Below are 22,286 nucleotides of genomic sequence, written 5' to 3'. Positions count from 1 at the left end.
ACAGGCCAAGTACTTTGAGGAGCTGCCCCCTGCCCGCACGGCCAGGGAGGGGGCCTGGAAGGGCATGAGCTTCTACTCGCGGCTCCAGGAGGAGGATGGGCACTGGCCCGGGGACTACGGGGGTCCCCTCTTCCTGTTGCCAGGTGCGGCTGGGGCCGGGGAGGGCGCAGGGGGCGGGGGGGGGTGGGGTGGCCGGGGCAAATGGGTGTGTGTGCGCACGTGTCAGCGATTGTGCAAGTGAGTGTGTGTGTGAAGGAGTGTGTGCAGGCGCAGATGAGTGTGCAAGGGAATGTGAGTATGTAAGTGAAGGTGCGGGTGGGTGCACAGATGAGTGAGTGGAAATGATTGTATGCAGAGGAGTGTCTGTGCACATCTGCACACGCGTGTGTCTGCGGATGAGTGTGCAAGCCTGTGCACACCAGTGTGTGTACACATGAGTAGGTCTGCAGATGACTGTGTGCAAATGAGTATCTTAGTATAGCTACGTATATGCCTGCAGATGCGTGACAGTGTGTCTGTGCAAATGAGTGTGAACGTAGGTACAGATGAACATGTACGTGCAAGGGAGTGTCAGGGAGTTGTGTGTGTGTGTGTGTGTGTGGCGTTTTCCAGAAAGCCAAGAAAGACACGTGAGTCTGCGTGTGTGCCGTGTGGGGTCAGCCAGCTGCACGCTGCTGCTCTGGTACAGGACTGCAGGTGAGGTGTGTCATTTCTTAAATGAAGGTTTGGGACCTTGGCCCCGCCCCGCTCTAACTCCTCTGGTCTTGGGAACCCCCGTGGTGAGAGTCCTCCGACTGGGCTTTCTCAAGAGTTTCTGGTACCCCATGAACAGAAGGGAGGAAGTCTGGTGGAATGACTGGGAATGGGGGGGAGGGGGGATGCTCACACACAGTGCATCAATGCATCCATCCTTCCCGTTTTCCGCCCAGGTAGCACAAAATGCCTTGTCTTTGGAGGGAGGCTTTCTCCTCAGCTGGTGATAGTCTCCTGGCCTTAGGGGGAAGGATGGAGGGAGGAAGCGTTTATAGAGTACCCACTATGTGCCAGCATTAGTCACTCTCTCCACCCTGGTAAGGAAGAGGGAGGGAGGCACTGGTTTTACAGATGAGGAAACCAGGAAATGACGGAGGTCTTGCTGGCTCCAGGCTCAGAGCCCTGTACCCTGACTGCCTTGGCTCTTGCTGTTTGTGAATAGGCTTTTTTAACTGGAATTGTAGAAATCTCACCTAATTACCATTTTTAAAAATGTACCACCTTTGGGGCAGTCATAGCCCTGCTTTCTCGCCCCCCCCCCCCAGGCAAGACCAGACTGAAGCCAAGAAAAAAATGAGCCAGGTTGTCCCAGGCAGACAGGCAGGTCTGCAGATATTAGGACTGGGTCTGGTGCCTGAGGAGCCTTCCTGCACCAGGATTACAAGAGGGGAGAAGCCATGCCTTTGGGCAGGAAGAGGCCCTGGTGGTCCTTGAATTAGAGAGGGGCAGGAAGCTTTGTCCTCCCGTATCCAGGCTGGACTGAAGATGGAAACCTGTGCGGGGTAGTGGAGAATTGTAGGTCCTAGATACGGATGGAGCTGAGTTGAGCTGCCAGCAGCAGCTCTGTGGCTCTGACCCCCTTCTCACGTGCAGCAGAAGTCTCAGCAGGGCAGGAATCCCAGACCACGTGAAAGCTAGCCATTCAATCTCTCTGAAATTGCTGTTTCCCAGAGAATTCCTTCCAGACGTATACAGAGTCCAGAGCCCAGCTCTAACATCAAGCCAAGGAAGAGGCTGGAAGAATGAGCAGACAAACATGGTGCCGCCACAGAAAGCCAAGTCATAGACCCAAAAGGAGAAAATGATTCCAAAGCATCAGGCATCACCTCAAGGAAACACAGCTCGGGTATAAATCCAGTTAGCATTTTTAGAAGACATAGGGCAAGCATTTTAAAAAAAGCTTAAAAATGATTTTAAAAAACAAATGAGAGCAGTGAGAGGTCCAAAACCTCCCCCAAGAAAATTAGTATTGACCAAATAGAAGATAATGACTTCGTAAGACATCTAGAAACATTCAAGTCCAAAGACTGGAAAAAACGGAAGGAAATGTAAAGTACATCCGAGCAAAAAAGCAACTGACTTAGAAAACAGAAGAGCTGGAGAGTCGTAGGATTACCTGAAAATCTTGACCAAAAAGAGAGCCAAGCGCTGTCATATTTTAAACCCAGAGCTCTTAGAACCAGAGAGCAAAGTAGAAAGCAAGAGAATCAGTTGGTTACCTTCTTTAAGAAACTGGAAAAAGAGAACTTTAAGAAGCCTCTCAGCCATGGGGCAGCTAGGTGCCGCAGTGAATAGAGCACTGGCCCTGGAATCAGCAGGACCCAAGTTCAAAACCAGCCTCAGATACTTCACACTTACTAGCTGTGTCACCTCGGGCAAGTCACTTAACCCCAACTGCCCTGCCTTCCCCTTTCTAAAAAAGGAAAAAAAAAGAAACCTCTTGGCCAAAACCCTCTTTGATGAAAGAAAGAAAACACTGCAAGCAGCCAGAGAGACAGAATTCCCAGTACCGAAGAGGTGCAATCAGAGCCACAGAACATTTACCAGCTGCTAATATCTGGGAGTGAAGGGCTGGGTATAGCATATTCCAGAAGGCAAAAGGTCTGGTCTTTTAAAAGATGAGTCTTGACTCCAGGCCCAGCACTCTCTTCACTAGTACCCAGCTGCACCAAGATGATGCAAAGATATTCCCCGAGAGCTCTTATCATGGCTCCTAGAGGAAGTCTAATTAGAGGGCCTGGGTGTGGAGAGGGAAGGAAAGAGGAATATAACGGGGGGTGGGGAGGAATGGATGCAATTATCTTGTATCATCAGCAGAGGGTCGTATATGAACTGGTCAGAGGAGGAAAGGGGTGTGTGTGTGTGTGTGTGTGTGTGTGTGTGTGTGTGTGTGTGTGTGTGACATACACACACACACACACTTTACTTGACTGGCCATAAGACACAGGGTTTAGTCAGAAGCAAAGCAAACGTACAGAGACGGGGCAATGAACAGAAGGAAAAGGTCAAGAATAGGAGAGGGAAATACACAATTAACAGTCGTAACTGTGAATGGGCTAAACTCACTGATAAAATGGAAGGGCATAGCAGAGAAGATTACAGGCCAGAATCCAACAACAAAAAACATTGGAAACTGAAAGCTATGCATAGAATGAGGGGTTTAATGGGGCAGGAACAGAATAAATGTTGCTTCAGATGAAATAAAAAATCAGGAATATAGCACTTACTAGCTGTGTGACCTTGGGCAAGTCGCTTAATCTCAAATGCCCTGCATTCCCCCCTCCAAAAAAAAGTCAGGAATGGTAATTATGATTTCAGACAAAATAACAGCAAAAATAGACCTGCGTTGAAGAGATAAACGGGGAAGCTACAGTTTCATGGAAGGCACTGTCAGTACTAATCGATGGCACAGCACCTGAATTTGAGTTACAGGAGAGCGCCAGTGGAGGCTTCCGCTTCCACCTGGTTCCCTCCTCTCGGAAGTCTCGCCACTCCCACCGCTGCCTGTTTTTAACAAGTTTGCTGCTGTTGCTTTCCTAATGGGATGGAGGAAAAATGAAATAGAGAAAAAGAATGACTGAATGAAAGGGAGTGAGTGGGTGCTTTTTGGGTTACTTTGTTTAGAATGCATTAAAACTAATCGGCCAAGATTGCTGTTGGTTTTTGTTCCTTTAACTTTCACCTGGACTTTAAATTGATCTTTCAGTTTTAGGAGTCTTTTTGCCCGCCTTTGAACTTGAGTGCTGGTCCAAGTAAGGATGTTTGTTCCTTAATCTTTTACATAATACTGGTATTCTTGTGATGGGGCTTAATATCTTTAATTAAGGGGCAGCTAATTCTAGAGTTTATTTTTCTCCCTTTCAGTATTATTTTTATTTCTGCTTATTTGCGCATATAGCTAGATATTTATATGTGTATTTAAAGTCTAAGGTTACTATAGTTAAGTGATACAGCTGTTCTGAGGGTTGGAGCTTGGGCTCAAGTTAGACCAGGGCCAGGGAGAGGGAGAGGGTGTCTTCTTACTGTCAGGTAAAGGTGGATTTTAGGAGGCAGTAGTTAGTAAGGGGGAATGATTTAGAGGTAAATAGATAGACAGATAGGTAACATCAGCCAAGCATTGCTAGGAAGGAATGGACTAGAATCAGGGAACGAGAGATTGAATGTTTGAAAGTAGGTCATGACTCTGCCATCGCCTTTTTCCTGTTGAATCTATAGCTAAGCTGTGCATGGTGTCAGACCCACAAGGGAGCCTTAAAATATTTTAAAATAGTGCTCTTCATTACTAAAAGGAAGTCAGCAGGTCATTGTCTACATTGTTTTCATAATAATTTGGATTGATGTTCACATAGTTGTAAAGTACTTTATAGACATCACCTTTAAGAACGACATGGCCGGTGTTGTTAGCTCTGAGCCTATATTTCAAAGACTTGTGCACGAGCTCACGCTGCTGATGCCAGAGGCAGCATTTGACCTCCCTTCTCGGGACAGTCTGGACCCTGTCCTCTTTCTGCTTTACCTGGAGGTGACCCCTCATAATGAAGGAACGCTTATTTCTGATCACACAGGTCTCCTGATCACCTGCCATGTGACCAGCACGTCCCTCCCAGCTGGGTACAAAGAGGAAATCGAGCGTTACCTGCGATCTGTGCAGCTTCCCGACGGTGGCTGGGGCCTGTGAGTCTGAAGAGGGTGAAGTTTTGTTCTGTCTGATCCCCTCCTCAGGCCACTCCAGTGGCAACTTGAGCTATTCTGGCCTTCCCTACCTCCGTGCCTTTGCCCTGATTGCCCCCATGTCTGGTGTGCTTTCCCGGGTCCCCTTTGCAGGTGGCCTGTGCCTTCCGTCCCTTCCCATGGACCGAATCTGGAGGGAGCTGACACATGTGGAAGGTCCTGTTTCCCTCTCAGGAGAATAGAAGCTTTTTGAAGGCAGGGATTATGGCTCCAGCCCAGAGCTCAAGGCCTGGCCCCACAAACCCTTGGATAATTGGGGCAGTCCTAGCACACAATTTGCCCTAGTCAGTCAGGGGCTGCTGTTGGGGGCCTGGCACCAGCTTGGGTTGGTCCTGGGAATGTCCTCAGGGAACTTAGAAGCTAAGCTGGACCTCCATGGTGGTATGGGGAGGTTCTAAGAGAGACCACATGCTTTGGCTGCTGCTTGACCTGCAGATGTGAGAGGGAGAACCTTCCAGGCTTTGGGGGGCAGGCAGCTTTTGGAGAGGTCTGGGAGGGCAAATGGCTTGTTTGTGACTGGGCTGGCAGGGGTGGGGCCAGGAGCAGACATTTCTAAGCAATTGCCCTGAGTAAGGCTGCTGTGATTGGTTACTTCCTTAGGCAGCCTCTCTGAGCTGGGCCAAAGCACTGTATAGACCAGGAGGCCCTGGGCTCCTAAGGATGTGACTTTCCCGCAAGCTCTGTGCCCTGCCCAGGTGGGCTTCCTCCCCTTGTCTCATAGCAGAAGTGACCCAGGTCTTGCCCCATCTTTTGGCACCCTTGTTATTATGCCTGTTCCTCAGCTCATGTGGAACGTGGTTGCATCTTGATTCCTTCATTGGTACCTGGCGTGGTGAGCCTCTAGCAGAGTTCTTCCCTTGAGAGGTGGAGGGTTGAAGGTGGTCATCTCCTGCTCTGTTCCGGGATCTCAGCATGGGTAGGGTAGAGGTCCTTTGGGATCTGCTGAGGTTTCAGAAATCCTCCAAGTACATGTCTTATTCTTCACTGGTTAATGACCAGGGAGAAGCTGGTCGAGAACCAGAGTGCTTTTCCTGAAATACGGACCGGTTTCCTGTTTTCCTGGGGCCCAGGCCCTTTGGGTTGTGTTGGGATGACAGAGTCCTTTAGGTGCAGTGGGAGAGAGGGAGACATAATGACAGGGGAAGAGAGGTGGAGAGAAGGGGCCTGGTCAGTGCCACCCTTGCAGAGGCCTTGGCACGGCACAGGGTGGGCTGGGCAGAAGCCTCCTGCCTGTGGGGGTTGCTCTGCTTCTCTCCCACCCCTTTGGTTTGGGGGGCTGTGCTGTCCTGAAGAACCTGCACCAAAGCCTCGCCGAGGGCGATGGGGGTGATCGGCAGAGGCTGAGGCTTGTGCTTCTGCTGCCTTTGCAGGCATGTTGAGGATAAGTCGACAGTGTTTGGCACTGCCTTGAACTATGTATCTCTTCGGATCTTGGGGGTTGGACCAGATGACCCTGCCCTGGTGCATGCCAGGACCAACCTTCATGAGAAAGGTGAGTGTCGGGGATGGTGCTCTTTGACCAAGACTGGGAGTTACTGCACTGTGCTTACTTCTTTTTTAGAAAAGAAAAAAATTTTCCCCCAATCCCTTGTGAAACAATTTTCAGCAATCATTTTAAAAGATGAATTCCAAATTCCCTCCCTCCCTCATCCCCCTTCCACCTCCCTGAGACAGTAAACTGCCCAGTCTAGGTTACACATGTGCAGTTCATGGAAAACACATTTCCATGTTAGTCATTTTGTGCCAGAAAGCTCAGACCTCCCTGAAAAGAAGAGCATCTACCAAGTCTGCTTCAGTCTGTATTCAGACACCCTTTCTCTGGAGGCGGCGGAGTGTTTCATCTGGTCCTTCCTAGCTGGCCGTCTCTGAGCCTCAGTGATACCGCCTGTAAAATGGGGGACGATGGTGGTGCTGGTGATGACAGCAGCTGGTGCTTCTGTAGTGCTCTGAGCTTGGCAGAACTCTGAGATCCTGATGATACCCTTGGAGGCTGGCTCTAGGATTGTCTCCATTTCTGTTTGGGTGTAGGCCCTCAGTGGCCTTGGGGCTGCCCGCCCTCCAGCCTGTCCTCCCTTTGAAGAAGTCAAACAAATGAATTCCATACAGAGCCCAAGGAGCAAATGGAAGCTTCCGCTTGGCACGAAAAGCCCTCGCCACCTCTTCTGTCATGTCTGCGGTGCCCCAGCTGCCACCCCTCCCGACTCTGGCCGTCTTGTCTGGCTCTCCCCCCTCCTCTCCACCTCGGGGCCTCGTGTGGGCATAGCTGTCAGTGGGTTGTCTCACCCATTAGACTGGCAGCTCCTTGCAGGCATGGACAGCTTTTGCCTTTCTTTGTAGCCCTGGTGGTGCCGCCATAGTAGGCGTTGTTCAGTGTTGATTGCTTGAGCAGGCCCGGAGTGAGCGTTTACGGCGTGGTTTGAACTCAGGCCTTCCTGACTCCGAGACTGCCCCTCAGTCCGTTCTCTGGGCCCATGGAACTGCTTGTGATACCCATTGGAATCACCTTTGGGGTGTTGAGAGGTGTGAGCAAAGAGGGATGGAATTTTCTGTCTTTCCGACTTGGAGAGGATCCAGTAGTGCAGTGCTTAGGGAATGAGCCTTGGTCTTGGGGCCCCAACTCTGGAGGTCCTGCCTTGCCTCTGAGTGGAGCTGGGCACCTTTCCCCTACCCCCCAGGGGTCCTGAAGATACCCACCCTTAAAGTGTTAGATGAGTGAGGGAAGTCTGTTAGTGGGTAGGTGGAGATGAAGCTGCCCTCGTGACCAGCCGTGAAGAGTGAGTGTGGTTTCCTTCCCAGGCTTGCTTCTCTGCTCAACTTGCTTCTGCGGTTTGGACTCTGCATGTGGTGATGAGGCTGTGACGGCCTCCCCATCTGCAGCGTACGGTTTAAATGCACTGGCGTGGCCCATCGCTAGACTGAACAACACTGGCATTCTGGGGAGTCTTTCAGCGTGCTATTTGTGCCTCTGTCACGGTTGTCTCCTGACTTGGAGGACACGTGAAAACCGGGCTGAGAGCTTGGGTGTGGCGGGGGATGGCGATGGGGAGGGAGTAGGTCCTTTCTCTGACCATAGGCTCGTGTGCTGGTTGGGATTGCTCGCAGCTCCATGGAAGCAGGAGCCTCCTTCCTTTCTTCTCTTGATGGATGTTGGCTCCCACCAGCCCTCTGAGAGGGCAGCAGTTTTGTTGGGCAGGAGTGAGACAGCAGAAGGGGGTTGATTCTTTGGGACCTGGTCTTTTCTAGGTGGTGCTCTCGGAATCCCTTCATGGGGAAAGTTTTGGTTGGCCATCCTGAATGTTTACAGCTGGGAAGGACTGAATACTCTTTTCCCTGAGATGTGGTATGTATCACAACGACCCAGTTCTCTTTCGACATGGAGGCTCTTGAGCCTGCCTGTTGGCACTGCTGGGCTCCTGCCCCTGTTGGCTCTGGCCTCTGCTTGGTGCCCGCTGATCTTGCCCCATTGGCAGGGACTATTGTCAAACTCCCAAGGCCCCCTTCACTATTCGGTCTTCACCAGCTGCACAGACCTGATAACTTTGGCCCAGGGCTTCCCAGTGAAGCTCTCTCCCCACCTCCATTCCTCCAGTCAGCCTGGGCGGCCGCTTCGTCCCTGCTCAGGCCTCCTCCAGGACGGGCAGGGCCCTAGTGCCCCCTTTTCTCACCCATCTTGCACGTGTGCTTTGTCCTCCTGGCCCCCAGACCTGCTCGGCTCTCCCCACTTGTAAAAGCAGCCCTCCGTCCCCCCTTCTCCATCCTGATGCCAGCCCAGCAGGCGTCACTCCTCTCACATCTGTCTGCTTGCGTTGTGCCTTCTGCCCCCACCAGCCTAGGGATGGTGGTCGGAGTGCCCGGGACCTCCCCTGACCTCTGGTGCGGTCCTTTGTGCCCCACCTGGAGTCTTTCCTCAGTGCCCTGGAGGCTCTTTCTGTGTGCTCTCAGTTCTCTTGTGGAGCCCTTCACTGAGGCTAGTGCCCCCGAGGTCTGTCTGGCCTGCTTCTTTTAACCTCCAGTCCTGTGATGCCCCACTGGCTCCCAGGCCTTCACTTGTCTCTCCACTGAGCATCTCCGGCCGCCTTCGTGCCCCCCCCCCCAGACCTCAGAGCCGCCCATCTGACTCACTTGAGCACTGTGTGCTACCGCTCTGGTTTTGAGGAAGGTTTCCTGGTCTAGTCTCCGTGTTTGGCTTAGTCTGCTGGGGCATTTGCAGCCTTCCCTGGTATTTCTCCTGCCTTTGCCCCTGGCCCTGGGCCCTAAGGGCCAGCCAGACTGGGCTGCGTGCGTGCCTGCCTTGGTTTCCTGAGCTCAGGTTGAGAATGCCCTCTCTTGTCCTCTGTGGCTTTTAAGTTCCTGCCCATCCTTTAAAGCCCAGCACTCACATGAGGTTTTCAAGAGAAGGTGGGATGACCCTTTGTGGGGACGCAGATGTGCGCCTGTGCCTGTAGAGGCCTCAGAGACTCGTCCCAGCCCCGATGTTCTCTCTCTGGGAAGCCTCTGCCTGCCATATGCTGAGGGGCTCCTCCTAGGAGACAGGGGGTCATCTTTAGGGCATGCCATCTGCCTGTGTGAGCACATTGGACGTGGCAGGGCCTAATGCCCAGTGCTGAGGCCTCCCGCGGGGGGCAGCCTTGGGTCCCAGATGGACACAAGCAAGCGTTTGACTTTCTTCGCCAGGCTCTTTCCCGCCTGGGTTCCTGCTCACCCCTCCACCCTGTGGTGCCACTGTCGTCAGGTGTATCTGCCCATGAGCTATTGCTATGCCATGCGCCTGCGGGGCCAAGAGGATGAGCTGGTGCAGAGCCTGCGACAGGTGAGGACCTTCAGCGTGAAACCTCGCAGCAGCTGCGTTTCCGATACGGGAGCCTCCTGCTGAGAAAGCTGGAAGAAGAAAAGAGGGATTGATTAAGCACCTACTGTGTGCCAGGCCCTCAGTGTATTATTGGATCCTCCCCACAACCCTGATCTCCGTTTTACAGATGAGGAAACTGAGGCAAGCAGATTAGGGTCCCCAGCTGAGTCTTTGCGGCCCGACGCCAGGCCCTGCCCTTCAGCTGCCTCGGAGGCTTTACTTTGGCTTTTCTCTCCCTCCCCATTGCTTCATTGAGGAGCACCCCCAGTGTGTGGTGTCCTTTCTTCATGGCCGTCTCTCGGTACAGTAAAGGAGCCAGTGGCGTTGGCCTTTGGCCTGCCTGTCCGGGGAGCCCTGGCCCAATTGCGCCTTGACTCAGTCTCCCTGCCAAGGGGCCGAGCAGTGTGCATGGACAAACAGCACAAGACATTCTCGTGCTGTCTGTCAGCCAGTCAGTAGGCATCTAATGCACACCTGCTGTGTGCAGGTATCATGCTGGGGCAAGAAAGACAAAAGCCAGCTAGTCGACAAGCAGTTATTAGGCACCTACTGTGTACCCAGCACCATGTTCTTCCAGGGGAGTGCAAAGACAAGAGTTTGGAGGAGCTCCCTCCTCTCAGGGGAGGCCACATGTCAGCATAGAAGTCTAGTGAGAGTCTATAGAAAGACAAGGGAGCTTGGGAGGGGGAGCATGGGCAGCTGGGATGTGGGGGAAAGCTTCCTGTGGGAGGAGAGGAGCAGGAACATTTGAGGCCTGGGAGATGACCAGTGCAGTCTTGGGGAAGGTGATGAGGGTGGCTTCAAGGGGCTGGATGTGGGACACCTGGTATGGATAGGCCGGGTGTGTACCCTTTGCACGTTGCCATCAGGGGCCTCGACCCCCTGGTGCAGGATTGGTTTCTGATCTCTCATCCTTCTTTTCAGGAACTTTACATCGAGGACTATACCAGCATAGACTGGCCGGCACACAGGAACCATGTGGCAGCCTGTGACCTCTATACACCCCACAGCTGGCTCCTGCGATTGGCCTATGGTAGGTCAGCCCTCGGGGTCCGCTTCTCCTTCCTCCCAGGAGCCGAGTCACCCAGGGGCTGCAGTCATTTTACAAGTGGAGAGCCCCTGGTCTAGAGCCTGATTGGGGGGGCCCTCAAGGCCTGCTCTCATGTTTTCCCTCGGGCTTCTAGGATCAGGTGGAAGATGAGATGGGAACATGTCTGAGGTTTTTCCATCACCCTTCCTGTTCCCTGGCTGGCATTTCATGTCCATGGGGTTGTTCCCTGTCCCAGCCCTGTTGCCCAGCACCCCACTAAAACATGAGCTCCTTGAGGGCAGGGAGTCTGGTGGGTCAGAAACCTCCTCACTTTCCCATGGGGCCTAGCAAGTGTTCATCAGTGGCATTGCAGGCCTTGTTTGGGAGGAAGTCCTTGGGGGGTTCCCTGTCTAGACCAGGGGTTAGGGTTCTGTCTCCTCCTTCTCCTAGGCCAACAGTGAAGGACCCCAGACTGCCCCTCTGGGTGGCTGGCCATTGCACTGATCAGAGTGCCGCTGTCTTAGACGACCATTTTTAGGACATTGAGGCTCTCGCTGAAATTGCTCCCCAGGTTCTGCTCCCCTGACTGTACCTCGGTTCCTACAGGCTTTTCCCATTACCCTCCTTTATTTCTTGTGCCATCACCCACCGTAATCTGTTTGACCAGTTCCCGCCCGTTTCCAGTGCTTTGTGACCACAAAATCCGTGCCGGCATGGGTCTTTTCACTGTTCTTTGAGCTCTTTGGGGCAGACGGCTGGTACTGGGCCAGAGGGTGCATCTCCAGAGTGGCTGCTCCGGCTCTGTTAGCATGGGGCATTAGTCATGTGTCTGTCTGCTCACAGCCCCCGCAGATGGTCTGGGGCCTGGCTGGCGGGACCCCGCGAGCTGCTGGGCTAGGCGCTGTCTCGTCAGCTTGGGTTCTTCCCTTGACCATTTGTTAATGGGAGGATGACTGTTATTTTTAGGATTTTCATCACTCCCTCCGTAGCCTAGAAATGAGCCTTTTACCAGAGAAGCTTGCTGGGAAGGTTGATTGGCCACTTTGGTCTGCTTTAGCCACATAGTATGGGTTCATGTTGCCTATTTTCTCCTCTGCAATCCTCTGTGTCTCATATTTTGTCCTGGATCTTCCCTTCCCCTGAGAGCCAGGGGTCCTTTGTTCCTGGTTCCTGCTGCTGGTTCACGATGTCTCCTCTGAGTTTGGCAGCTACCCCCGGGAGGGGAGGGACCATGAGTATTCTGTCCTCATTTGGGTGATGAGGGCCCTGAGACTTAAGGAGGTTCCATGGCTCCCTTCCAGTCTTGTAGCTCCTAAGGTTAATGTGGGACTCTGGGCGAGTCCTCTCACCTCTGCCTGCCTCAATTTCCCACTCTGTAAAATGGGGATCATGATAGGATCCAGTGAGACTGTCTTTGTAACACAAAGGTGACACAGAGTAGGTGCTTAATGCATTCTTATTCCTCCCTTCCCCTCTTACACGGTCAGTCCCCATGGCCCCTTGTCCAGTCCTTGACCAAGGGGCTCCATCCTTCTTTGCTCTGTTTCTCTTGTCTCAGTAGGCATCTCTGTCCATTAAGAGGCTGCCATTTTAACTCTGTTCAGCGGCCTCCTCCCCCCCCCCCCCATAATGCCCTGGGCAGGCAGAGATCAATGAGACATGGTCTCTGCCTGGCCAGGGAATAGCAATTAGGACCTTGTTGGTGCTTCTCAAGCAGCTGGCTTGAGTGGAGCCCTGGGGTCTCATCAAGGCACCCTCCAACCTCAAGCCTCTGTCTCTTGGCCTCAGAGGCTGCAGCGCCCTACCTGACAGGTGGTAGAAAACAGGACATGTATTTTTGCTGCACCAGATGGCAAAAGAGACCCGTTTTCTTGATCCCAGGTCTGTGGTTTCCTGTCTCCAGGTAGTGTGCCCTGAGCACCCCTGGATGACGAATGGGGTTCAGGGAAGCCTTAATGGTAAGGGGGACCTGGCAGCTGCTTGGGAAACTGTTCTCCAGGAAACATCAGGCAAAGAAATTAAAGGATGATGGGCCTGGAAACGTAATAGGGCACGTCAGGTTTTAGGAACCATGTCAGTCAAGGCCAAAGATGGGAAATGTGGCCATGAGATTGGGGGGGTGTCAGGTGCCTCTCTGCTAACGGGGAGAGCAGAATCCAGCTGAGCTCACGTTTGTGTTATTTGTCAAGTGGTCCTGGTCTGTCCCCATCTCGGAAATCAGGGTCCTCTCTTGCAGGCCCCTTCTAGAATGCTCCTGCCACTCCTCTGGGGCCTATGTTCCTGCTTTCGCCTGTGCTGGTTCCCTTCTCCCCATCCCCCATCCTCACCATTCTCTAAAGGCTATCCCTAGTCCTGATTCCTCCCTGGAACCTTCCTTGGATGGGCTCCAGACCCAGAACACTCATGGCCTAGCACCTAATTCGTAGTTTGTTTTTTTCATTTGGTTCATGTATGTCAGTCTTGTTTTTCCCAAGAAATTTTTCAGCTCCTTCAGGGCAGGGACAGTGGATCATAGCTTTCTTTTTCCACAGGGCCCAGAGCAGTGCTGGGGGATGCACCGGCAGTAGTGAAGTCCCTTCAGTGGGGTTTCTGTGAACTTGGCTGGCCTGAGACATTGGCCTGGGGGCCTCAGAGGACCCTTCTGACCAGCTTCTTGGGAGCTAGCAACATGGCTGTCTTCTTGTCCCCCCTCACTGTAGGAGTCCTTAACCTGTATGAGAGCTATCATCTCTCCAGCCTGAGGAAGCGCGCTGTGGCAGAAGTCTATGATCACATAACTGCCGATGACCGATTCACCAAGTGCATCAGCATTGGCCCGGTATGCTTTCACGCCTTTTCCATCCTCTGCCGGGGGGCCACATTCTCTAGGTAGAGTGCCATGGTGCCACTGACCTCTGATGCCTGCTGGCTTTCTGAGCCTGGACAATTGACTTGGTCTCTTGAGGGCCAAATTCTAGAAGGCTTGCTGATTTTCCTGGCCAGAAGGCTTGTCTCTGCCAGTCTTCACCAAAAAGCAGGGATTCACGGGCATCGTATGGGCCTGTGTTGAGTTCAGGAGTCAGAAGGGAGAAGGTTGGTGCTCACAGGGACCTTGGGGGTTGATCTCATCATGCCCTCTGGCTTGACCCGTATCCACCTTCAGGCAGGGGTTGGAATGGAGCTAGAGCCCTGCCCAGGACTCTCCGCTTTTGGCTGGACATTCCCTAGATTCTGTGGATGCTTTGCATGCCGAGTCTATGAGCCAAAGTGAGGAGTTTTTTCCCCTTCATTGAAGAAGGATGTTTGAGACACCTGATTGTGTTTGGAGGGCTGTGTGTGCTAGGACATTTGGTTACTCTTAGCTGTGAAGCCAGACCACAGTGATTTCTTTTGGCAGATTTCTAAGACAATCAACATGCTCGTTCGGTGGTATGTGGACGGACCGGCCTCTGAGGCATTCCAAGAACATGTCTCCAGAATTCCAGATTACTTGTGGTAAGTCTCAGTGAAGACGTTGAAGACTGCTTAATGTATTTGGACAACACTACAAGGAACGGTCCATTAACGGTCCAGCTCTAGGGAGGAGGGGGTGCAGGATGGAGGGCACAGAAATGGGATCACTTGGGGGGCTGGGGCAGAGGAGGCTGGAGAGCTGTAGGTACAGGGGCCCGGTGGATCACCCCAGCAAGGGAGACTTCAGTGGCCACACCTGATTGGAAAGCATGTAAGGGTGGGCCTTGTCAGAGTTCAACTGCCTTAGTTTTGTCACCTCCCTTCCAGGTTGGGGCTTGATGGCATGAAGATGCAGGTAAAGTGCCTTTGAACCAAGGGTCTCCTGGGGGTGGGGGGCATGGCTCGCTGGCAGTATGCTATCTCCATCTGGGCCAGGCCCTGTGAACGAATGCCAGGTTTGAGATGAGACATGGAGAGTGCTTTCTTGAGGGAGCCTTCTTAAGGATGTTTGGGCTTTGTGTGTTGGCAGATTTCTGGCTGTACACCCAACCTTTCCTGGCCTAATAAATCCCTCCTTTTAGTAAACAAATGCCCATCACCTCTCTAGGGCCAAATAAGGCTCTGCCATTCTGACGATGGCACGGTGATGGCACTGGCTGTGGTTGCCAGGATGGAGGGAGCAGAGCTAGGGCTCTTTGTGCCCATCCCCACCTCCCTTGGGGGCCTCTATTCTTCCTTACCTCATTAAAGGCCCTGGTTAACTCATTTGTGCCAATTGGTGCCTTCCTAGCAAAGTTCCCACATCTTGCCCTTCCCGGGGAGGGGGGGCGCCGGGGGGGGGAAGGGTTACATTTTCAGAGGGGCCAGATTCTGGAAACCCTTTGTTTAGAATGAAAGGGAGGAGGTAGTTTGGGGACAGTGAGGCTCTCCAGAGCCTCAGAAACCCCTCTGTGCCCTGGCCTCTCTGCCTCTGAGTAGAGCTCTGGACCCACATTCAACTAGTTTAAATATGGAAAGTCTTTTTATCCGGGGTGCCCCCAGAAGAATGGGGTGAGAGAAGGGGGCCTGGGATGGGGTGGGCTCTTGTGGACTGGGTGCTTTCCTTAGGAGGGGGAAGGCTTCCTGAGCAAGGGTGGGGCCGACATAGCAGCTAACAAACAGTTCTGACTGGGGGCAGGGGGAGCCCAGGAAGAGAAGGGCCTTGAAGCTGTACTCACTCTCTCTAGGGCACCAATGGCTCTCAGCTCTGGGACACAGCGTTCGCCATCCAAGCCTTCCTGGAGGTATCTACTCTCCTTCACGTTTATTCCCAACTCGCCTGTGGATGTGGGCGTGTAGCCCCATCTTCATTTTTATAAAATGCTCATTAACATGATCTTGTAAGATTGTGATGAGCCATAGCACTGGCGGCTGTGGCTTCTTGGGACAGACAGAATGACCAGAAAGGATTTGTAGCTCACAGAGCCAGGCTTGAGGACCCCAGTGAGGCCTCTTTCTCCCAAGAATGTGTTACTGTTTTTGTCTAGAAGCTCCAGAGCAGGAGTTTGTAACTGTGTGTGTGTCATGGAACCTTTTAGCATTCTGGTGAGGTCTGTGGACCCCTTTTTGGGATAGGGTTTTGAAATGCATTAAATAAAATGCAGGAAATGAATTCTATCGAAATGCAGTGATCATATTATTATAATCACACAAGTCCATGGACCCCAGGTCAAGCACTCCTAGTTTCCCCATTAAATTTGGTAATAAAGTTAGAATTCCCCCTTTCCCCATTGGCACCGTTACAGAGATGCTAACTTTAGTGATAAGTTGGGAGGGAAATGAAAGCGTAATCACTGGCAAGGAGGTGAAATTGCCCCTTTTTGATGACAGCACAGTGCTTTACATAGAAAACCAGAGAGAGTCAGCAGAGAAACGAGTTGGCACAAGTAACAGCTTCGGTGAAGTAACCAGGTACAAGAGAAAGTCTCACAAATCTGTAGCATTCCATATAGCACGAACTCCCTAGGAAGAAGTAATAGAATAGGAATCCCCATTCAAAATAAATACAAAATGCATAAAGTTGCTGAGAGTAACACTTGTATAAATACAGAGTACTTTTTATTTAAGTACTTACTTAAATAATAAGGGAGAGAGATAGTCATTGTGCATGGTTAGACCATGCCAACAGAATAAAAATCACTGAGCCCTTATTATGTGCTTACACTGTGTGGCAGGCATCATGCTTAGTGCTGAGATACAGTGTAAAAGCAATTGCTGCCCTCCCTCCAGGAGCTTACAGTTTAATGGAGACAAGAGTTTCATCTGTGTGTGTGCAAGCACACATTCACAGACATTTGCACGCCTACATGTACACACACACAGGTATGTATATGAGACTATATTATTTGTACATACGTATATACATGCACGTACCAGTCAGACTACCAAAGGGGTAGCTTACGTAGAACTAGACAAAGCAGGAACATAATTCATTCTGAGAAGCAAACCTAGGACAGTGTTTTTAACCTGTTGTCTACAGACTTTTAAAAAAATATTTTGATAGCTTTCAGTTTACTGGGTTTCTTTATAATCCCATGTATTTTGTGAGTTTCATAATATGGTGAGAAGGGGGAGAGGTCCATGGCTTCAGCAGCCAGACTCCCAGAAGGCCAGGACACAGAAGAGGCTAAGAATTTGGGACCGAGGATGTGGAGGCAGATCCTGCAGACGGACCCAGGAGCTCAGGGCCAGGGTCAGCTCAGCTGGAGAACCTCAGTTACTTGGGGAAGAACCCACTTTGTCTGAAATTGGCTTTAGACAGATGTAGGAGCCCCACGCAGGTCAGAAGAGATCCCTGACCTCCATGTTGTGAGGCGTCAGGAGACAGCCAGATGGGCCCCGGGCAAGTCCTTACACATGAGGGATAGAGAGGCCGGTCCTGAAGGCAGGACCTTGTTATCTCCTTACTTGTTAGAGCATTTAGGAGCACCTGGCACGTTTGTTGTTGGTCAGTAGTTGTGTTGTGTCTGCCTCTTTGTGACCCATTTGGGGTTTTCTCAGCAAAGATGCTGAAGTGCTTTGCCATTTCCATCTCCAGCTCATTTTACAGATGAGGAAACTGAGGCAAGTAGGTTAAGTGACTTGAACTGAGGAGGATGAGTCTTTGAGTGCTGGCACAGAGTAGATCACTCATTCCTTAGTCAGCAAGGTTTTAACTATGTGCCTTCTCTGGTGAGTGGTGGGCATTCCAGTTCAAGGAGTGAAGCCATATAGATGATTGTGATCATGTTAATGTAAAGAGCTTTTGTCCAAAGAAAATCAGAGGAACCAGGACAAGAAGGGGAAGCCTTGGACAAGAAAATCTTTTCAGCAGGAATCTTCCACCAAGGTTTGAGAGCCAGGCTAGGGAGGGAGCTGACCCAGACTCACCATCTCCATGGGCGAGGTGTGAAAGGGTCTGGACAAACTGATCCCAAAGAACTGGAGAACATTAACTGTGTGACAGAAGACCTCTCATGGAAAATTGACCCAGATGCCAGATGACTGTCAGGGCACACTGATACTTTGTGGGTGGAACAGCAGATTGTTCCAGCCATTCTGGAACACTTACCAAGTGCCTTCTGTGCGCCAGGAACTGTCCTGAGTACTGGGGATGTCAAGAAAGGCAGACTAACACTCCTGCCTCAAAGGGGCTCACAGTCCCATGGGGGAGACAAAAAGCAAATCCATGGATACATCAAGCTCCATGCAGTATCCATAGGAAATAATGACCAGAGGGAAGGCCCTGGAATTGAGGGGGCTGGGGAAGGCTTCCTTCCTGTAGGAGGTGGGCTTTTAGGTAGGACTGAGTGGAGGCCAGGCAGGTCAGTGGTCAGGGCAGAGGAGGGGAGAGCATGTCAGGTGAGGGGAACAGTGGCCAGTGAAAATGTCCTGAGCTTTTTGGATTTAGATGGAGGTAGTGACCCAATGCGCCTGTGTCCTTTACACTGCAGTGAGTGAATGTCCTGTTAATAGAAAAATGGCCCTTTTTGTGGTGGCACAGAACGAGACCCCAAAGTGGTACCCATTGATTACGGCATGTTAATGTGGGACGTGAAACAGTGAATAGGAAGAATTTGGAGAAATGTGGGAATTATCTCATCTGAAAAGACCCAAGGTGAAGCCAGTATGTGTTGGATGTAGTTTTCTTGTCAAAGCTTGACCCTGGACAAGAACTGAGAGTGCCCCTCTCTCCTCTGGTAGAGCCGGGGTTAGCGGGTGCGTAACACCATGGTGCTGTCAGTCTGGGGCACTGTTGGGTGGTTCTTTTTTATGGGGGCTGGTTGGCCGGTGGAGAAGCAGCTAGAAAGAGAATTGGGAATGGAGGGGATGTCAGAATAGAAAGTGAGCCTTGCCTCCCTGTCTCATGGGCCTCTTGGGAGGAGTCAGAGACAGGGGACGTCACCCACACCTGGTAATTCTGAAGCCAAGCCAGCGGCAGGGCTTTCTTGTGCTCCGCATGTCCCGCTCAGTCTCTTCATTCTTCTTTTCGGTTGTCTCTCTTCTAGGCTGGGGCTCACAACATGCCTGAGTTTTCATCCTGTCTAAAAGGTGCCCATGAGTTCCTAAGAATTTCCCAGGTGAGCCCTGATCCGTAGTGAGCACTGTGTGAGGTGTGTGAGGTGTGAGGTGTGTGTCTGTGCTGAGCTGAACCTGACTTGTGCCCACATGAGCTGAGGACATGGAGCCTTCCCTTCTCTTAACCAGACATGGGAGCTTTACCGGGACCCTGAGCCGGAGGGGAAGAGGCACGGACAGTGTGCTCGTGGCCTTGGGGGGCCCCCACCCTTACTTGGCTCTGCCATTCTCTTACTTGATCTCCCCTCATAGCTGGTTCCCCCCAGTTGTTCAAGTGAGGACGAGGTCCCAGGTGCTCTGGGCTCTTTTGCCTGGGCTGATTAGTCACCAGGTCCCCCCGCCATGGGAGCAGGAGCCATAGCAGCAGGCCTCTCCCTCTTCCAGGGCCCTCCTGCCAGAGGACAAGGCCTGGTGAGGCCTTCTCGAGGTAGTCCTGTCTTGGGGCATGGGGGATAGTCTTAACTCCAAGGGGCTAGTGAACAGCAAGACCAGAAGCCTAGTTTGGCCCCTCATGCACCAGCTTGAGTTTTCTATCTTCTGTAATACGTCTGTCATGTCGTTAGGGAGTTTTGAGCTGCTCACACAGGGTCTCACGCTAAGGAATGGGGAACTCTTGGTATATAGAGAATGTACCTTTTAGTGAGGTTAGCTGTCTGCTGAAATTCTGTGCATCAGACAGCTTTTCTGCATCGTTTGCTGTGATGGCATAGACGCCAGTGTCCAGAAGGAGCAGCTGTAAGGCAGCAGGGTGGGACGGTGGTCACAGGCTGGCAGACTGGGGGAGTGGGTGTGGGCAGTGGCCTTCACGGCCTCCCATCTGATCTACTCTGAGTTAGAGCCCTTTGGCCATCTAATTTATTATCACTGCTGGGTAATGTGCGTGTTGTGTTCTCCTTTCCATGTCTATGTGTGATGGATTTTTGTCCAGATTCCCGATAATCCTGTTGACTACCAGAAATATTATCGTCAGATGAGCAAGGTACAGTGCGCTGTGGGTGTGACACAGATACAAGAGGAGTCTGGTTTGGAGAATTTTTCCGTGTCCTTTTTTTTAATTCAGAGGAGGACTTCCGTCTCTTGCGTTTGGCTGGCTCTCCATGGAAGGCTTGTCACATACAAAGGAAGTCTAAGACCTTAGGTCCCAAGCTGAGTGGGCCCCCGCCAAGGCTGGCAGAAATGGCCCCTGGCCAACCTAGGGAAGACCTTCTCTGGAAGGAAGCATAGGCCCGCCATGGCATGGGAGGAGCGGCCCAGCCAGGATTAGAACTGAGGGTCCCTGCATCCTTTCCACCAGCCCATGCCACCTGTGGGTTGCCTTTGTCCAACTTGTTGTCAATGGGGTGATCTGTTCAGTGGGGAGAAAGAAAGGGGACAAGTGTTAAGTCCCTGTCGGATGTCAGGCTCTGTGCTAAGCCCTGGGATGCAAAAAGAGGCAGAAAAGCAGCCTGCCCTCAAGGAGCTTACAGCCTTAACATGGGAGACAGCTTGCAAACAGACAAGCTGCATTTGGAATGAAGAGGAGCTGATGCATGGAGGGAAAGCTTTGGAAGAATGAGGGTGTGGGGGAGGCTTCCTGGAGAAGGTGGGATCTTAGTTGGTACTTAAAAGGAAGCCAGGAAGGTCAATAATGGGAATGGAGCGGGGAGAGTGGCCCAGGGGTTGGCGGGGATGGCCAGAGGGATTCCCTGCAGCCAGGAGATGGAGGGTCTGAGCTTTAGAAAAATCACTTTACTGAACTGAGTAGGGGATGGACAGAGAATCGAGGCAGGCAGAACCCCACCTCACCCCAGGGGCAGGAGGGGGGTGGATTGGGGAGGTGGGGCAGAGGTGACCTTGACAGGCCTTGGTGCCATATTGGACATAGGACGGTGAGAGAGTGAGGAGTCCAGTACGGCTCCTCAGTTGGGAGTCCGAAGGCCTGGAAAGAGGGTTAGAAGACAGGATGTGGGGAGGGCTTGGGGGAAAGAGAAGGAATTGTGTTTGAGTTTGAGATCTCTCTTGGCCAGCCACTTGTGGATATCTACTGGGCAGCTGGAGGCCAGCAGAGAGATTAGGTCAAGAATCTGCATCATAAAGGTGGAGCCAATGAGATCCCCAAGGAGAGAAAACAAGAGGGCCCAGGACAGAGCCCTGAGGGTCCTCCCTGGTTCCAGGGCCTGACCTGGAGGAGGACCCAGCAAAGGAGATCCAGGAGAGGGATCCGCAGTATCCAAGGCTGCAGGGGGGGGGGGGGGTGGAGAAAAGGCTCTTGGGTTTGGCTCCTAGGAGCCTGAGCCCATTGGTCACTGCAGAGAGAACAGTGTAGGTGGAATGAGGAAGTTGGAAACCAAACCGTAAAGGGTTAAGGTGAGGAGGAGCCGAGTCCAGATGAGGTGCTCAGTGAGCCAAAGGCGAGAGAGGCCCCTGGGGAGCCGTGGGCAGAGCAGAGACGGGGCTGGGGTGGGAGGTTTGGCCCACATGAGTGCCACCCTTCCCCTCCCGGGCGCTGGCCTAGATGCCGTGTCTGGGAGCTGTGAATTCACTTTGATCTCCTTGAACTCAGCATTGTAGTGTGCCCAGCTCCCTGGGATGGTGGCCCTTCTATTCTTCTCACTGCTTTGGATCCAGCCTGGGAGCAGCGGGCCTTGTGGCCAGGGCCCATCCTAAGCAAGCCTCAGTTTCCTTATCTGTAAAATGTGGGTGGTCTCTTCTCACCAGGCTGTTCGCTGGGAGTTCCAGGGAGCTCTGCCAGACAGACGCTCCTTTGTTGGAAGCCGTCTCTCCAGTCAGCGCACAGGCTCCTTGGGCCCATGCCACAGGACATCCTTCTCTGAGCCTGGCTTGGGGGGGAGGAAGGGAGGAAGCCAAGAGACTGGAGAGAACGGCTCCCCTTTCATTGGGTCAAGCAGGTGTACCTTTGACTTGTAGGGTGGCTTCCCCTTCAGTACGCGGGACTGTGGCTGGATTGTCGCCGACTGCACAGCAGAGGGTTTGAAGTGTCTTCTTCTCCTGCAAGAGAAGTGTCCTTTTATCACAGATCCTGTCCCCAAAGAGAGACTCTATGATGCAGTCAATGTGGTAAGTGATGGGCGTGTGCATGTGAGTGCCAGAGGGGGCACTGTGCCAGGCCTTGGGCCTCAAGGACAAGTGTGCTCCCTGTCTTTCTTCTGAGCTTGAAGCTAGAGCCTTGGCCAATGTTGGGCTGGTTTTCAGCCTTTGTCCTGCCAGGCCTTGAGTGTTCCCCGCCTCACAGCTGGTAGGCCCTCCTCTTCATTCTGGCCATAAATGAACGCAGTCTGGTTTCTTGACCTGGAATGATCATCTTGCCCTCTTGGAGATGGGGCTTGAGTCCAGCACAGTGCAGAGTAAAGGGCTCTGCTGGTCACTTTGGCTGGACTCTCAGCTTTTTCTAGTCCCTAGTCACTGGAAGACTGACTGTTAGCACCCAGCTTTGATCAGCTCCCTTCGGTCTGTGGCCGTGTCTCATTCGAGCCCCCTGTGCAGCTGCTGGGCCCGGTCAAGGCAGTTAATCTGCCCCTAGGATGCATTAGAGTTGCTCCTGCTGACAAATGCAAGGCCTCTATGGTCCAGAGTTGGCCCCAGGGCCCTGCTCTCTTCGAGGGCTTGTTGTCTTTT

At 52.4% G+C, this 22,286-nt stretch overlaps 1 protein-coding gene across 1 annotated transcript in view; it reads left to right on the top strand.

Moving 5' to 3' along the window:
* The first annotated feature begins 7 nt into the window (after positions 1-7).
* LSS (lanosterol synthase) overlaps positions 8-22,286 on the top strand; it is a 29,999-nt gene continuing 7,720 nt past the window's right edge. The window contains exons 1-13 of the mRNA XM_069097166.1: positions 8-143; positions 4,599-4,707; positions 6,135-6,256; positions 8,008-8,104; positions 9,439-9,574; positions 10,538-10,646; positions 13,343-13,461; positions 14,020-14,117; positions 14,403-14,430; positions 15,302-15,358; positions 18,602-18,673; positions 19,600-19,650; positions 21,579-21,728. Of these exons, the coding sequence (XP_068953267.1) occupies positions 65-143; positions 4,599-4,707; positions 6,135-6,256; positions 8,008-8,104; positions 9,439-9,574; positions 10,538-10,646; positions 13,343-13,461; positions 14,020-14,117; positions 14,403-14,430; positions 15,302-15,358; positions 18,602-18,673; positions 19,600-19,650; positions 21,579-21,728 (1,227 nt within the window). The 5' untranslated portion in view covers positions 8-64. The remainder of the gene's footprint in view (positions 144-4,598; positions 4,708-6,134; positions 6,257-8,007; positions 8,105-9,438; positions 9,575-10,537; positions 10,647-13,342; positions 13,462-14,019; positions 14,118-14,402; positions 14,431-15,301; positions 15,359-18,601; positions 18,674-19,599; positions 19,651-21,578; positions 21,729-22,286) is intronic.

This window comes from Petaurus breviceps, unplaced genomic scaffold (genome assembly GCF_028583685.1).
Source record: "Petaurus breviceps papuanus isolate PSGF00001 unplaced genomic scaffold, PetGlider_PUasm1.0 351605, whole genome shotgun sequence".
NCBI lineage: Eukaryota > Metazoa > Chordata > Mammalia > Diprotodontia > Petauridae > Petaurus > Petaurus breviceps.
The sequence above is the reverse complement of the archived record's forward strand: the minus strand, read 5'-3'. Positions and strand labels throughout refer to the sequence as shown.